General features: G+C 38.6%; 1 protein-coding gene across 1 annotated transcript in view; it reads left to right on the forward strand.

Moving 5' to 3' along the window:
* Positions 1 to 464: 464 nt before the first annotated feature.
* The window catches only part of LOC122815715 (differentially expressed in FDCP 6 homolog), a 762,040-nt gene continuing 745,866 nt past the window's right edge, over positions 465 to 16,638 (forward strand). Inside the window, exon 1 of the mRNA XM_044088463.1 lies at positions 465 to 670. Coding sequence (XP_043944398.1) covers positions 575 to 670 — 96 coding nt within the window. The 5' untranslated portion in view covers positions 465 to 574. The remainder of the gene's footprint in view (positions 671 to 16,638) is intronic.

A 16,638-nucleotide genomic window follows, 5' to 3' on the forward strand; every position in this document is an offset into this window, starting at 1 on the left:
CTCAATATTATTTAATGCAATGACATAGCTCTTCGATGTTTTCTGATGACTCCCAAGTCATAAATATAAATGGGCTTAGGTTAACAACTAGCAATTCATGGAAACTACACTCATTAAAAACATTTTGAAAAATATCAGTTTATGGTGAGGATCATGAGGTGAAAACGTTCTTCTTGTCAATACTCAGCGAAATGGTACTCGTATCTTTCTGTAGTGTGTCCACAAGTTTTGATTCTGATTCTTAGAAATGTTCTGCTGAAATTAAGTAGTACAGGAAAAGTAGATATGCTTCATGAAAGATAAAATCCATGAAGTTATAAGACGTTGTGTGGTTATGTATTATCAGCTGTCTCAGACTGTTGAAGAGATCTTATACTTAAACTTTACCCTTTTACTACAACCATTTACTTCAGTTTTGGTTGAGCTTTCCTCTTTTCCCTTGCTATCTGCTCCTCCCCTCTCTGATGTTTGGTCACCTGATTACTATAGCTTAGCTATCTATCACTCTTGGTTAAGGTTATGTTCTGAAGTTTGATACAGCCTTTGGAAGTGTAAGATAAGTGATCTGTAAAAAATGGATTTAAAAGCTGAGCTACTGAAATCTATCTGGTATGCATTCACTGCTCTCGATGTAGAAAAAAGTGGGAAGGTGTCCAAGTCGCAGCTAAAGGTAGGGCAGAAGTAATTTGTGTGTGTCTGTTTCTTCATGCATGAGTGGTCTGTAGTATGCATGATATGTAACAAGGAAATGTTTTCTGTATTGATACAAATGTAAAGTTCTTCCTCTCAGACGCCTCAAACCATGTTACCTTATATAATTTTTGATTAATCAGCTCTTTCCTCTTAAAGAATAGTAAGAAACAGTAACATTTCAGAAAAGCATTGCGTAGCAAGGGACTGTTTTCAGTTTTTACTTTTTTTACTAAACCACAAAGTGTAATAACTGCTTAGTAAGGGATTTGTTTATAATGCTTTATATTCTGTGTTAAAACAATTGTAAATACAGAAGATGAACCACTTCTGTGGTATGTATTTTGAAAGCATGCAGAATAGAACATCTAGAATAGATAATTTGCGGTAGTTATTAAACTTCCAGCATTGTAAGGGTGTGGGTGGATTTGTGAGATATCCCAAAGAGCTGCTGCTGTTCCTGGTGTATACAGGTTGTATCATGTCTTGTAACTTAGCATTTCTACTTGTAAAATGATAGACATCTGCTAGAGCAGGGACACTGGAATCCTGTATGCATGGCTTAAGTTTCAGAAACAACAAATTTCAAACTTTCAATGTTTAATAACTATTACAAATCTGCAGAATGCAGAGAAAATTGAAATGACCAGAGTGCTGTGTTTGACTACCTATAACTATGTAACTGTAGGTCTTTCGTGTATGTGAATAAGTTAAGCTTCAGTAGGTCATGATGTTGATTTGAAGAAACAATCTTGGAAGAAACAGATGGCTAAATGAATTGCTCAGAATGTCTTTTTTTTCAAATCCCTACATAGCTTTTTAGAAGGTCCACCTTGGAAATATCCTGTTAAACTTCAGAAATGTGTACAAAAATGCATAAACTTTCGACAAGAGGCTGTTTTTAACCAGTTAAGTCTTGTGTATGTCACTGTGCTCAGATCTCCCCTAATGCTTTTGTGAACGTTTGTTGTTTTAACACATTTCTCCTTAAAGGTCTGTTCTCTGGCTGTGCAGGCAAAAAAAATGTAGTTGGAGAAAATGAATTTGCTAGTAATTTTTGAATCACAATGCACAACTATGAGCCCATTTTTAAAAAAGTACATCAGCTTTCCTATCTTCATTGTGAAAGAAATTCTTATGTAAAGAATATTTTTTGAAATGCAAACCCAGAGCACTGCAAGGTTTCAGCATATTAAATAGAACTGCAAGTGTTAATACAGCCAGCCTTTTTGATGTTATCAGCCATGTGCATCAGCTTGCTTATCAGTGGCATGTGCATGTTAACAAAGAGTTCTGTTTAAACACTTCGTTTGCCTTCATATAAAATAATCTTAAGTAATCAGAGATGAGGGTTAGACAACTTTGATTAGATTCTGTGAGCAACATGGGGAAATGCTAGCTCTTTACAAAATGAATGCCTCAAATATGTGTAGAGAACTCACCATGGTATGAATGCATCATATTTTGCAGAAATATGCATCTAAAATCCAGTAAAATACATGGTCAAGCCTAGCATCCTATATTACCGAACCTCACCATACCAAGTTTTTCCATTCTCATGCTATCATTTTATTGAATGTCCTCTTGTAGAGGAATGGATAGAGAAGTGTATGCATATTTTTTAAAGCCTCATTTGTGTAGCCTCTGTGTTGACAGCTTGCTGTTAGCATGGTTAAAAGCGCTGTCACTGTCTTGCACAACGCTTTTTATAGCTGTATGACTAAGATATATAGGAAATTTAAGTAAAAGCTCTGTGGACAATGAATATTATATAATGAAAGAAAGAAAGAGTCCTGCCTGGTAAAATACCTCCTCCAGAACTACAAACACTGTAATGGCTGTTGTCACAGAAAGTGAGGAACATCTTATTGTGTCTTCTAACATTCTATCTGAATTGTATATCTGCTACTCTTAATTCTTTTATTTGTTTCATGGTGCTCATCTGGAAATTAGGTCATAGCTGAAAAGGGTCTTTTGACCAGCCTATCTACCCAGTAACCAAACTGCTAGTAAAAATTCATTTGTAAATGGGGCCCCATCACATTTGCATTTCACATTAATGTCTGCCTGTGTGGGAGGGAGCAAGCTGTGAACACAGGATACTGCAAGAATTACATACCATATAGTATGGGGAAGTAGTGCACAGCAGAAACTGTAACTGCTAATGAGACCCATAAGGAGGGAGGCCATGTCCATTGTCATGCACATGTCTTAGAGTAGTGTATACACCTGTTGAGTAATATATTTTATTCTTTGTTGTACAAGTACTACCATGGCTATCCAAGTGAGGCATCTTCAAGAAAAGTTCACTAGCCATGAGACTGAACAACTACTGAGAACCTCCACACACATGGTATGTGCCTGCTGAGCAAAAATGCTGAAGATAGGCAGTACCAAGACCAGATTCGGCAGGGACTAGTGCAGGATATGAATGTTCTGGGTAGCCATAATAGATCCTTACAACAGAAGCAATGTAGCATTACCAATGTGATGCTCAATGCAAGAAAGAAGGCAGAGAACTTTGTGGCAGACAATTCCAACACAGGGGGAGGACAACCCCAACACAGGATAGGCTGCCAGAATTTGAGTTTTTGGTGTCAGTCATCAGCCACGGTGGATCATCCCTTCATATCTAGGAGTGTTTTGGATATGGGAGCAGGTCTGCACCAACTGAGACAGATGCCTAGTGTCAAAGCCATGGCCTCAAGCTCAATGCCAAAAAGTGCAGTGTCATCACCTTTTCGTAAAAACTCTGTACCCATGAACTACCCCATAGGCAGCAATCTACTTACCACCGAATGTGTGATAAGAGACCTTGGGACCCAGGTGGACAGTAGTCTCTCCTTTGATAGTCACATCACCACAGTAGTCAGGAAGTCCTTCTACGTGGCGCACCTCATCATAAAAGGGTTTTCATCCAGGAAAAAAGAGGTCATTGTTCCTCTCTACTCAATATTCATTAGACCCATTATAGAGTACAACGCCCCTTTTGGAATGTACCTCACAAGACATCTGCAGATGCTGGAAAGGCCACAGAAGTACCTCACAAAGAGGATTATTAGCCTCAAACAAATGCCCTACACTGACCTTCTCAAAAAACTCCAGCTTTACTCCGTAGCATATCGCCTACTCCGAGGTAATCTCTGCCTAACATATAAAGCTATGTCAAACCCAGAGCTGTTGGACATGCTACACCTAAAGAAATCCCAATCCCTCCGAGCTTCACGCTCTAGGGACCTAAACCTTGACACCACAATAAACAGGTCATGCTGGAGGGATAGATTCCTGTCCCAGAGACTTCCCATACTCTGGAACAGGCTACCCATCTATGTCAAGCAAAGTTCTTCATTAGCACTCTTCAAGAAAAATCTTGATGAGTGGATGGGAAATAGGAAATACACCCCGGGGATCACTTCTGTGTCTCTGCTTGACAGTGGCACAGGAAAAGAACTTTCTTGGGTGGCATAAGCCAGGGAACCTTGTTGGCTAGGCTTACGTAGGCCCTTGGGCTGATAGCCTAGTATCTACCTATGAACCACTCATTGTCAGTTGGGGAAGCACCAGTTTAGTAAGGTCCATTATAGTACACTATAGCACACACCATTGCATGACCTCTGTCCCGCAAGTGCAACATCCTGCACAACAAGGTACACATTCAGTCTTATTGTATAACAGTGTTTCCATGTGAACCAGTATGCATGCCACAGGGGGGATATGGAAGCATATCTGTATGTGAGCTGACAGTAGTGTCATAGTTTTTTATGCATTCAGAGGTTCCACTGGTGGAGGGTACAGTTCACTAAGACAACACAGTGTTGCCATTAGCAGGACACCAGTGGCTGATGATGTGGTACACTGTGATAACACAACACTGCCTGTAGCACTACAGGGGAAGGAGGTCATCACATCCACCATTACACAGACCTCTGTGGAGGTAGTGATTGAGAACATGGCCTCACAATAACATGGCAGACATCCTGTATTTAAGAGTCCCACATGGGCTCCACTTCTGTCAGCTGGTCATACAGCAGGGGACATGCTCACTGTTTGTTTAGTGGACAAGCCCACCAATGGGAGAGGTGCAGGAGGTGTGAAACTGGCCCTAATATGCACACTGCACTCAGAATTAATCAACAGACGTGTATGTCCGTGATCCAGGCATAGATGGTACACATGGTAAAGTACAACAGGTGAATATGCCTCTTGGCTTGTGGGGAGGATCACACAGTGACCTGGAGTATAAGGACAATGAGCAACAATGCTTCTAAGGCCATTAGTGGCAAATGTTGCCCTCTTAGGTGCATCCATTAGACACATTTCAGCAGTCATTCAGTCTGCCTTCAGAGTTCTTGCAGTCTGTGGCCATGTGAAGGTTTAGATGCAAGTTGGTTAGGCAAAGGTTATCCAACATCAGACTATATAGACCATTGGTGAAGGAGCATCAGTGGTGCCCGTGGACATATGGCTGGCCTCCCAAGTTATGCGCATTGTCCAGGTTGTGAGCTCTATCACTAATCAGGGTCATTTTGTGGGACACCTCCACATGGTGCATCTGCACAGTCCTGTAGTCTTACTACTTCCCTACAACAGAGCAGATCCAGTCTTGCTGTAGACTGTAAAACTACTGCTAAGGTGATGAGAAGAGGATGGCTACCCCAGGTGAAGGCTACTAGTGGGTGTGATAAAAAATGCCAGTAACTCCCTGTAAGTCAGTGGTGTGATTGGTGTGCATAAGTGCCGATTGCTTGCAGTTGCAAACACCAGTTGAAGGTTTTTAAGCAGCTGTGGTTAAGATTGTGGCTGCTTAAATGACTTGCTCGCAGTGAATGTATGTTAGAAACTCTATCAAGGTAAAATGAGTTTCAGATAGTGCAAAGAGCTATTAAGAAGAAACACAGTAGATTTTTGCCTAGTGAACATTTGTTTTGTTCCACAACTGTAGTTGAGATGGAGGGAGGGGATAACTGAGAAAATGGACAGGGCACCAGTTGACCTAATTACTGTGGGGGCAGATGGCTGGGATCCATGACACTGTGAACAGTGCCTCTGATGGCAGATATTAAAATGTGCTACTATACTACTACTCCTGCTGCAGGTACTAATATACTCTTCTGTCACGTACACCCTACAAATCAGTGCTCAGAATGGGGAAGTATGGCTACACAGCACTGCCTTTTTATATGTCACGAATCAGTCCACCATTTGAGGCTCCTTCATATGCATGTGTCTCATTGGTATGGGATTCTTCATTTACATGTCACTATGTAGTTATTTACATGTACTACATATTACACTATTTTGACCACTGTGCAGCCACACAGTCTGTATCTGTGAAAAGCTTATTCCCTGTATATGGCTACTGCCCACATTATTTTACTCTTCTAACCTTAAGATTCACAGCCATGTTCTATAGTTTCTTCAGTATTACACAAACTATGTGTCCTTTCTTCATGTCTCTCGTATTACATCTGTGATTTTACTGGCAATCTATTCACCATTAACATCCAAAAGAAATTACATTCTCATGTTTATTTCAATCTTTTCTGCCTTTCACATAAAGCTTTTCTTTTTAAGTTCTCCCATTTATTTTTTCAATAAAACTCTGCCATATTACCCTTATACTGTACATGAATATGACCAATGTCCTGTTCAAATTTCCTCTGGTCAGCTCAAATACTAGCTTTAGTTTTCTACAAAAATGGGCCATGTCTAGTGGTCTAATCCATTTATTTACTTTTAACTTTTATGGGCTGAATTGCTGCTGGCTCATTTTTCTTAAGTTCAGACTATAGGCAGCCACCTGGTGGCCTAGAGGGATAAACCCCTGTGTACACCCCAGGCAACCTGGGTTTGATTAGGAACTCAGGTGACTGATTGGAAGGCAGGGAAGGTTGGGCAGGGCTGGGGATGGGGCATGGGGATGGTGGATCCTGACTGGCTGGTTTTGCTGCTCCTGCGTAGTGTGGCTGAGGTTGTACATAGTACTGACAAGCAACAGTCAGGTGGGAAGGGCATGCTCTGTGGCTGCCCAAGATGGTGATGGTAACTCCTGTCTGCACATATCAAGGAGCCACATAGTTAGCCATGGTGGGAGCATAGGCAGCCCACACAATGAACTGGATTTGCATATCACCACCACGGGGTGGGGTAAGGCTACACAATAATAATACTGTTATGGCGGGGATGCCAGCGACAGTGTAGTCCACCTCTAATGCCTGAGCAGATGAAAACAGTTCCCTACACAGTCCCCCCAATAGGGTTAAGTCCCTACCACCAGGAAAATGGGGCAGGCATGCGATTTGAGAGGCTTGATGGATGGCAGGTTAGGAGGACAAAATCTTCTTCTTCTTCTTTTGGCTTTTTCCCGGTTAGGGGTCGCCACAGCGGATCACCTGTCCGCTCATGATAAAATGAAAAAGAAAAAAAAAATTCAAACTATAGTTGCAACCATTGTCCCTAAGCTGTAACCCCTTTTAGACTGTACCCATTGCTGCTGTGCATCTCTCTCTTTCTCTCTCTTTCTTTTTCTTTTTTTTTTTGCGAATGATGCTGCCATGCTCAATTTTGTAGATGCTCCTTTTGGTATAGATTTTGCAATGTTACCACTCGTGAACTGCTTCCATGCTGTATAGTCCCTGTGGACAAAAATTACTAAAATAGTTCCAGGTAATCTGTTCTGTGTAATTTTTCAGATTTGTAGCAGAAAAATAAAAAACAAAGTGAGTTCATCTTTACAGGATTCAAGCTGGAAGCTGGATACTGTGATCAGTAGAGCTTAAGAGTCAGGGGCAAACACTTCATGAGTTCACAACTTGTAACCACATAGCAGTCACAAATATACACTGTGCAGATTATATATCCAATGTGTCTTATTAGCCTGCTGAATGACTAGACATTCTGAACCACAAAGGCAGAGGATGACACATTTTCACACTACACTACACACTGGCTGATGACTGTAGTGACATTTTGTAAAGGGGAAGTTCTTTGCAATGTACAAGTTGGTTGCTTATCAGACATTTGATAAGAATATGATAAGTCGGACCTTCTTGGGAAGGGTGCTTGGGTAATAGTACACCATTGCTTCTCTTGGTGAGAAGCAGCCTAACAAACTCACCAAAAATAGAAGAGAGCAAATAAGCTATTTTGTCAACAAGTGAGTTGAAACTAGTTTTTTTTATGCTGGGAGCAGGGGAGCCTATGTAAAAAATAGGTTACGGTTTGCATATAAATTAGTTTAGATACTGTGACACTTTGACATAGGGTAACTCAGGTGTATTATTCCTTAAAGTAAAGAATAATGCTCTCCAGTCTACAAAAAGAAGTCTTGTTTCAAGCATTTATTAAAAGATAGCTATACCCTAAACACAGTATTTCCTTTCCCAAGAATCTATTTTTGCCCTGCAGAACTATAATATATAGGTCTACTTTAGTTTATCGAAAGTACACCTCTTTGAATGCTAAAAACCTGAATTCAAGTCAGTGAAAGTGCAGGTTTCCAAAAATGCACTTTCATGAACCACAGATAAGTAAAATGGAAAAATAAACTACAATAAAAACTAAAAACAAAGTTTTGCAGGGGGGCAAGCCCCCCTGTACTCCACGCACCTCTGCTAATTATATATACCAACTCCAAGATCGCACTACTGTGGGGAAAATGGTACATTTCCTTATCCTCATTGTACTGCAACCTATACCTAAAAGCCTCAACTGACCTAAACCTTACACTCCCATTATAACTGTAAAAAATAAGAAAAAACACACCACCTCTACTTTCAAAGGATTCCACAACAACCAAATGGAATTCGCTTATCTGTGGTTTGTGAAAGTGCGTTTTCGGAAAACTGCACTTTCGCTGACGTGAGTTCAGGTATTTAGCATTCAAAGAGGTGTACTTTCAATAAATGAAAGTAGACCCATATACATATGAGAGTATGAAAGCATTTTAAAGTGATATGAATGATGGTAACTTGACTTTGATGACATCATCTCCTACCAGAGGTCAGAATTTCTGTGATTTAGTAGTTAATAGTTACAAGTTTTCTGTTGTTGATCTGGAGTTAACATCTGGGTAGTTTGGACAATGATACTGCATTCTGGGTGATCTGTGGCAGAATTAAACAGACAGTATATGAAAACCAATATGGAATTATTGGAAAATTGGCTAGCCCTCCTTATCATCACATTTAATGTCTTTTTTGTGGAAAATATATATTAAACCTCAGATAGTTACATTGTTTGGTGAATTTTTTTCTTTGAAAATGTTGATATTATGAAATATTGCCCCTCAAAACAGTATGATATATAAATCTAAGCTTGATGGTGATTATTTTCCAAATTGATTAAAACAACAAGTACCTAAATTTGATTAGTTGCTGTCCATCCAACGGCAGCATGGCTGACTGCACTGTATAGACACATGCATTTAGAGCCTTAAGTTTGTCTATACAATCTACCCCCACAATTAGTCTTGTACTTTAAATATTTAGTAGTTGCATGAAGAGGATCTAGATCCTACTAGGTTTTAGATTGCTCTTTATGTGGAGACATAAATTGTTTGTTTGTTTTAGACAAGCAATATCTCCAGTAAATCCCCCTTCATTCCACATTAGAAAGCAGCTGGAAGGATAGAATTGCATTTTCATCTATGTCTGTAGCCTGCCTGGTTGAAATGGTTATCCTGTCTGGCAGTCATATCAGAGGACTAAATCTCTGAGCTGATAATGAGCTGTTCCTATGGCCAGAGTGCAAGGTTTGATTATTTCCATCTTCATTTGTCGACTGTGTGACGCTGAGCAAGTCACTTAACCAGGCAGTGCTCTTGGGGGTCACCTTTAAACTAGGACAGTTGTGTCAAGTGAGATTACCATGTAAATAAGTACACCTTAACTACTATTACTAACATGAGCTTATACTAAGTAATACAAATTCAAAATAAACATATTTTCAGAAATCACTGCTGACCAAACCACAAAGACTAATACATAAATATGACAGCTTACCCGTTGCCCCTGATAAGTGGTGCATAGCAGTGGTGATTCCCTTCCATAAGGGTGGCCTTTCAACCAACCTGAGAAATAACATACCTTATCAGCCCTACAAGCCTCATTTGCAAAGCCATGAAATATATTATAGCCGATCTTATAAACTATGATCAAGAATCTTATCTGACTTGACCCCAACAGTTTGTTTTCGGGAAGGATAGATCCTGCCTATTTAAACTGGTACATTTCTTTGAAAAGGTCACTGAGGCTGTAGATGGTGACCATGCAGTGCATGTGATATATCTTGACCTGGCTAAGAACTTTGACTCCATTCTCCATAATGACATCAGACAAAAACTAAATAATTTAAAAATTGATCCATATGTATTAAGATGGATAACAAACTAGTTGAAAGGCAGAACCCACACAGTGCGAGTTGTAGGTACTGCATCTGAAAGTATGAAATTGACCAGCAGTGTCCCTCAGCGTTTGGTGCTGGGACCTTTATTTTTTAGAATTTACTTCCCAGATCTCCAAGTAGTAAGACAAGACCTCAGGCTAATGAATTTTGAAGACGACTGCAAATTGAAGGTTGTTGTTAAGTCATCCTATGATGTCCAAACCCTCCAGAAAGAATTCACACTAATAAACTCTTGTGCTAAAAATGGGTCAAACTAAATGCAGAGATATGTAGTATCATCACATTTGTCAGCCACCCCCTCCTCTCATCATATTGACAATATAGCTCTACAAAATGAAAATGTAGTTGGGGACCTAGGTACTTGAGGTGATAGCTCCCTCTCTCTATTAACCATCATGTAACAACAGTCATGAGGAGATCCTTTTATTTATCCCAGCCAATTGCTAAAAAAATATCACTGAAGTCAAGAGGCAATCACTCCTTTATACTCAGCATTCATTAGGCCAGTTATTGAGTACAATGCTCCAGTTGGGATGTATGTCCCTAAATATAAAAAAATGATTAGAAAGTCCCTAAAGGTTCTTAACCAAAAAAATCACAGGCCTAAAGTCCTTGAGTTACCAAGAGCCCATTATTCAGTGTCTTATAGACTTTTGAGGGGAAATCTTTGTCTTGCTTACTTCACTATTAAAAAACCTAATTGCCCCCCCCCCCATTTCTCTGGAAGCCAAATATCTCTTGTCATACCTCTCAACTGTACCGATTTTTGCAGAATGTACAGATTTTTGCCTCATATTTTGGGTCTTTTTCATATAATTGTGGTTTTCTGTCAAATTAATGGCAAATAATTAATGATTGGAGTTCGAAAATAATGACACGCATTTGAGTTTCAGACGTCATGCCCTTAAGAAAATTCATGCTAATACAAAACCTGTTATTCTATCAACTTTCTAAGTTTGTAACAGCAATATTTAAACATTGTCCCTATTTTTGAGCTTCTGTCCCCCTTTTATGTATGGCTTTCTAAAGATTTCTTGCTATAGGAGGTTGAGAGGTATGGTTGCAGTACTAGAACCAGTAACCTAAATTTTCACCAGCAGATAAATAAAGCACAATGGAGGGATAGGTTTACAACCCACTGCCTCCAAAACTCTGGAATAAATTCCCCCCTGCATGATGAGCAGTGCAACTTACTAGCTACCGTTAAAAATAAACTGGATGGGTATTCACAAATTTACTCTAGGATTGACTTTATGGCCCTCCTTGAGCATGAAGGTCCTACCTGAGATAGTCTTAGTGGCCCTGGAATATTTATGAATCCATAAATCTAAAACAATAAAATTGTAGAGCTGAAAGACATAGTAAGAAGACGAAAAAAAGGGAGGATTTAGAGAAACAGTCACGAAGAAACAACATCAGATTCCTCAGAATACAGGAAAAGGGATTATGAATGGCAGTAGATTGTAATGCAGTTACCACATGATAGCTTTGTGCTGCCAGCAGTCCTAGAATCAGTGACTGAAAGAACCTGCAAAGAAGGCCGCAAATGCCAGGAGGAAGAAAACAGAAATAAACATGTATTAGCGTGCTGTTATTCCTTTGCAGTACAAAATGAGAGAAGACAGGCAAAATGGCTAGAAGTTATCCCCTTTCAGAGATATTCATAAAACTGCTGGACTACTCAGAAGGCCTCAGTAAGAAAAAAATATATGCTGTAAATTGAAATCAAGCAGAGGATGTCTGATTTCAGTCTGAGGAAAATATTTACTGACTGTATAAGTGCAGCATAATAGTGACCAAGTAAAGCTTTTTTTGACATAGAGGATGTATAGGAGTTTAAACAAAGGATTTACGGGCCTGTAATCAAGATAAACAATAGCAACAGCTGTCTTTTAATTTTCCCTTGGAAAATGATATGGGAAAATATCTGGAAAAGACATAGAGGTGATGCAGGAATGTAAGAGTGACACGTTACAACAAATTTAGACACACCCAGAGAAAGACAACAAAATGTGTCCAGAATGTAAAAATAAAAATAATAAAAAAAAGACAAAATCTCACAGAACAGCAAAGTAGATGAGTAGTAACCAAGTATAGGACAGCAGGGTGAACCTAGTGGAAATGGAAGAGACAAAAATATAGACAAGACTCAAATGGGAGTTAAACCATGGGAATAGAAGGCTTCAGTGACTTTTTCAAAAAGGTTGAACAGGTTAAGCATTCAGGATCTAACCTTCACAAATGTAAACTGATTTGGGTTAAGTTGCTTTAGGCTGTTAATGTCTATATTTATGAGAAAGCACCCTGGTACATTGTCAGAGGAGTAATGTTGATAGAACGACATTTTTATGCAAATGAAAACACTCCCACCCAGCACTTCCCACACTCCTTGAACTTAAATATACCTACTCTGAGGTCTCACTGTAGTGGAGAAAAGGGAATCTCACCTGTCAGTGAACAATTGTTTTTGGAGAAACATTTTCACTGAAACAGCAGTCACCAAAAACTGCCATTGGTCTACTATCAGGTTTCATTGTCATACCCCAATGAGGTAATATTTTTCATATCCAAGAAAGCATTTAAAAGTTTTTCAGGGGTGATGTATCAGGGTAGGGCAATAAAGTGTCTAGCATGTATGGACTAGTTGGTGATAGGGGTCTATATTAAATAACTGAAGAGGCGTTTCAGTGAACACCTCTTCAGTGAAACATACACAGCGAACGCACAAAACCGCGAACGCTGACATCAACGATTTCTTTCCCAGGGAAAGATTTCACTGTTCTGAATGTTCGCAGTTTAGTGCATTCATTATGTGTCACCAAAGAGGTGTTCACTGAAACGCCTCTTCAGTGATTTAATATAGACCCGGAGATAGAGGGGAGAATTCTAAACTAAGATTTTTTTGCTATGTCTTCTGGGGCAAAGTAGAGGGAGCTGTTATGTATCAGCTCAGAGCAGTGCTGGTTTTGTTCCTGAGGTTTTAGATATAATTTTCTTACTATACCACCTGCTGCTAACATTGGGCTTCTTGTACTAACTCTCTGTTAACCCACCTTCCCAGTTTCCAGGTGGCCTTTTACTGGAAAGGACTCCCTTCTTTCCAGGATTGTAAGGTCTCCATATGGAAGCTGTAAGGTCAGCACCTGAACATACTGCAGAGTGAGACTGACCAGGTGAAAAGTCATTATTCTACAGCCTAGTGTGGGATTTCTGTAATACCTTGGGTCCCTCCGCCCCCACATAGTGACATCTGTAATAGGCTGGGTGAGCAATGTGGAGTCACCATGAATGCAAATCCTTGGCCCAGGTCCAAGGGCAGTCACACTTTCTCAATTCTCCAAACCCCTTCAAGCCTGGCATCATCTCTCTGAGCTCCAGCCTGCACCGCATCTTCATTACAGATAAGCCCAGCATGTTCATACAGACCCAGGATAGGCATTCTCATCAGTACTCCCTCATTGTCAAGTGCCCAAGGTGTTATTCATACTTGAGTCACCTGGGTTGTAATCAGGGTTTTATTCCTCTATGCTACCAGTGAGAGTAGGTTTCTAATATAGCTGAAGAAGAATTTGTGCTCACCTTTGACTGTAGAGGCAACTAAATTCATACTTTGCTTTGGAGGATTTGGTTATGGTTTTGGAGGACTTCATTTTGTTTCTAAGCTTTTTGTTTTATCTTTGAGTTTAATTTTGGGGTCTGGATTTCTACATTTGTTAGGAAAAGAGTTTTCTATGGTTTGGCAGAATTCTAAGGATGTCTGTTTCCTATTTAGGCTTCTAGCATTGCAAGTGTCACCCTTATACTGTCCTGTATACCTCTCAACTTCTTAGTGCAAGAAATCTAGATAAAGCCTAAAACAATGTGAGTACAAAAGCCCAAAACAGGGACAGATTTTAACTGTTGCTCTTATAAACTTAGAGCATTGCTAGAATATCAGTTTTTGTGTTGGCATTCATTTTTCCAAAGTATATGAATTCTGAAACTCAAATGTATGTCATTATTTAGTGACTTCAGTCCTCAATGATATGCTAGAAAACCTTAAATGTTATGAGGAGCAGACCAAAAAATCTGGACATTCTGCAAAAATCTGGACAGTTGAGATCTATCCTTGTTTGGCTAGGTTGGTACATAGGGCAGATTTACATAGCCTAAAAAGAGGGTAGAGTAGTTCTTTGCCAATATATGACAACCCTGAGGAGAAAGAGGTAGGCTGCTTTCAGTGTGCATTCATGGCAGAATAATGAAACTGTTACTGGGTCTGAAATTGTCTATATCCACAAAATTACTTACTGTAAATTTTTGTGAGCTCAATGTGAGATTAAGTTACGGGGGGGGGGGCAAGAAATTATCTCAAGTGGTGAATGAACTCAACTAAAGACATTGTGATCTAGCCATTTTTCTAATTCAATTCTAGCTCAGTTTTTGGCCTTTGTTGCTTACAAGATATTTCCCATTTTAGAACATTACATATAGTGTTGTATAACAGCAACTGGAACACCTGAGCAATGGGTTGGAAAAGCAAATAATGTCTAAAGCCTTCCATAGATTGAAGATCTGGCTACTCAGACCTTATAAAATCAGGTTCGCTGAAATCTGATAATGCTATCCATCTGTTATTGAACTGAAACAGAAGAAAAGGAAGTACTTAGAAAATGGAATATCAGCTGCTTCTGTTTGTGATGTCCAAATACTGCAGGCAGCCTTAATCAAAATGTCGACATTTGTTATTGTTACACTGAGCAGAAAATACCACTGTCTTGCTCTTGTCAGAGCAGTCTTCTTTTTCTCCATAAGCTGAAAAAACGCCAGCCAAAATGACAACAGAAGTAAAAAAACACAAAAATAGGCTGGAGTCACTGATGGATGCACAATAAATGATATCTGAAGAAAAGTAACAAACTACTTTATTCGACCGTAAACTAGTAAATCATTTAGCGCTTTCATCCACGTGAGTGGACTTCTTCAGAATGCCTTTTTACTGGCTGATAAAACTTTTTTTTTTAATTTTTTTAAAAACTTTTTGGCGCCAATCCCGCCTCCAAGTCAAAGTAGCTTAAAGCAACATTGTACCTAAAGGTAACAATACATACAATGTAAATTTAAAAACAACCATGTATAAAACTGTCATAGCAACATACAACAAAATACAAAAAAAAATATTAATAACAAACCTTACTAATCCTAACATAGACATCAAAGAAATGTTTAATGTAGTGTCTATAATGCATATTGCTAATCTAAATGAATGTTAAAATTGGACTTAAAAATAACTATAACCATACTATAGAATTCATTGGCATGGAAATATAATCCTGAATGAAGTGAAAATCACATAACCATTCTTCAATAAGTATATCCTATTACTGATTGAAAAATAATAATAATAAAATGACCTGTTATAAACAAGAAGACATCTCAGAATGTGTTTATGTATAACGTAAAGTAACGTAATTCTAATATAGGTTGAATAGTAAAGTAATCATTCAATCCTGGTTTTCTACCAGCGTCCGTAAAAATTTGCCATATTACTTCTTTTTTACTTAATATGGCCTTCTAATTTCCACCTGTAGGTTCCATTTTTACTTGGTCAATAATAGCAAATTTAAACACGTGCTTTTCACCATGTTCAAATATGTGTCTGCTCAAAGTATTATTCAAATCATTCGTCTTAATACAATATAAATAGTCATAAATGTGTTTTCTAAAGAAACGTTCAGTTTTTCCAATGTAGAAAGCTGAGCATAAAACACATTTGGCCAGATAAATAATATTTTTTGTATTACAATTACCCTGTTTAAATTTAATAACTGTCCTATTAACATTGTCTAAAGTAATATTGTCCATTTGTAGTATAGCGTGGCATTGATTACATGAACCACATTTTTTGTACTACCATAAGTGTTAACATCACACGTATTAGAAAATGTTTGTTCTACTTTCTTTTTTATATTAGGGCCTGTTTTATATACAAATATCGGGGAAGTTCCTATCATGTTACTTACTTCATCGTCTATAGGTAACAAATTCCAATTATTTCTAATAATTATTTTAATAAATTCTACATATGGTGAATATTCCAAAATGCAGGCTCTCCCGAATTTGTTAGTTTCCACAGTAAGTTCTTTGTTATTATTAAACTCTCTACCTAATAATGGGGGGAATTTTTTACCCCATTCTTTCACTACATACCTAGAGATGTTATTAAGCATCAATTCTGGGTACCCCCTCATTTTAAACATGTCCTGAATATGCTCAATCTCTCTCAAAACATCATTGTACTCGGAGATCATACGAGCCGCCCGAATACATTGACCTTTGTAAATACATTTCATCATCTTACGCGGATGACAACTGGTAAATTCTAAATAGCCATTCGAGAACGTCTTTTTCCTATATATGTTAGATTTAAAACCAGTTTTCGTCTTAGTAATATAAATATCCAAGTAGGCTATACCCTCATCATTAGATGTGGATGTAAATTTCAAAAAAGTACTAGAATTGTTCAAAAACTTCACAAGTAAAAAAATGAGTGGTTTCCCATTC

The sequence above is a fragment of the Protopterus annectens genome, chromosome 11.part0, assembly GCF_019279795.1.
Source record: "Protopterus annectens isolate FY-2018-M chromosome 11.part0, PAN1.0, whole genome shotgun sequence".
NCBI classification, from domain to species: domain Eukaryota; kingdom Metazoa; phylum Chordata; order Ceratodontiformes; family Protopteridae; genus Protopterus; species Protopterus annectens.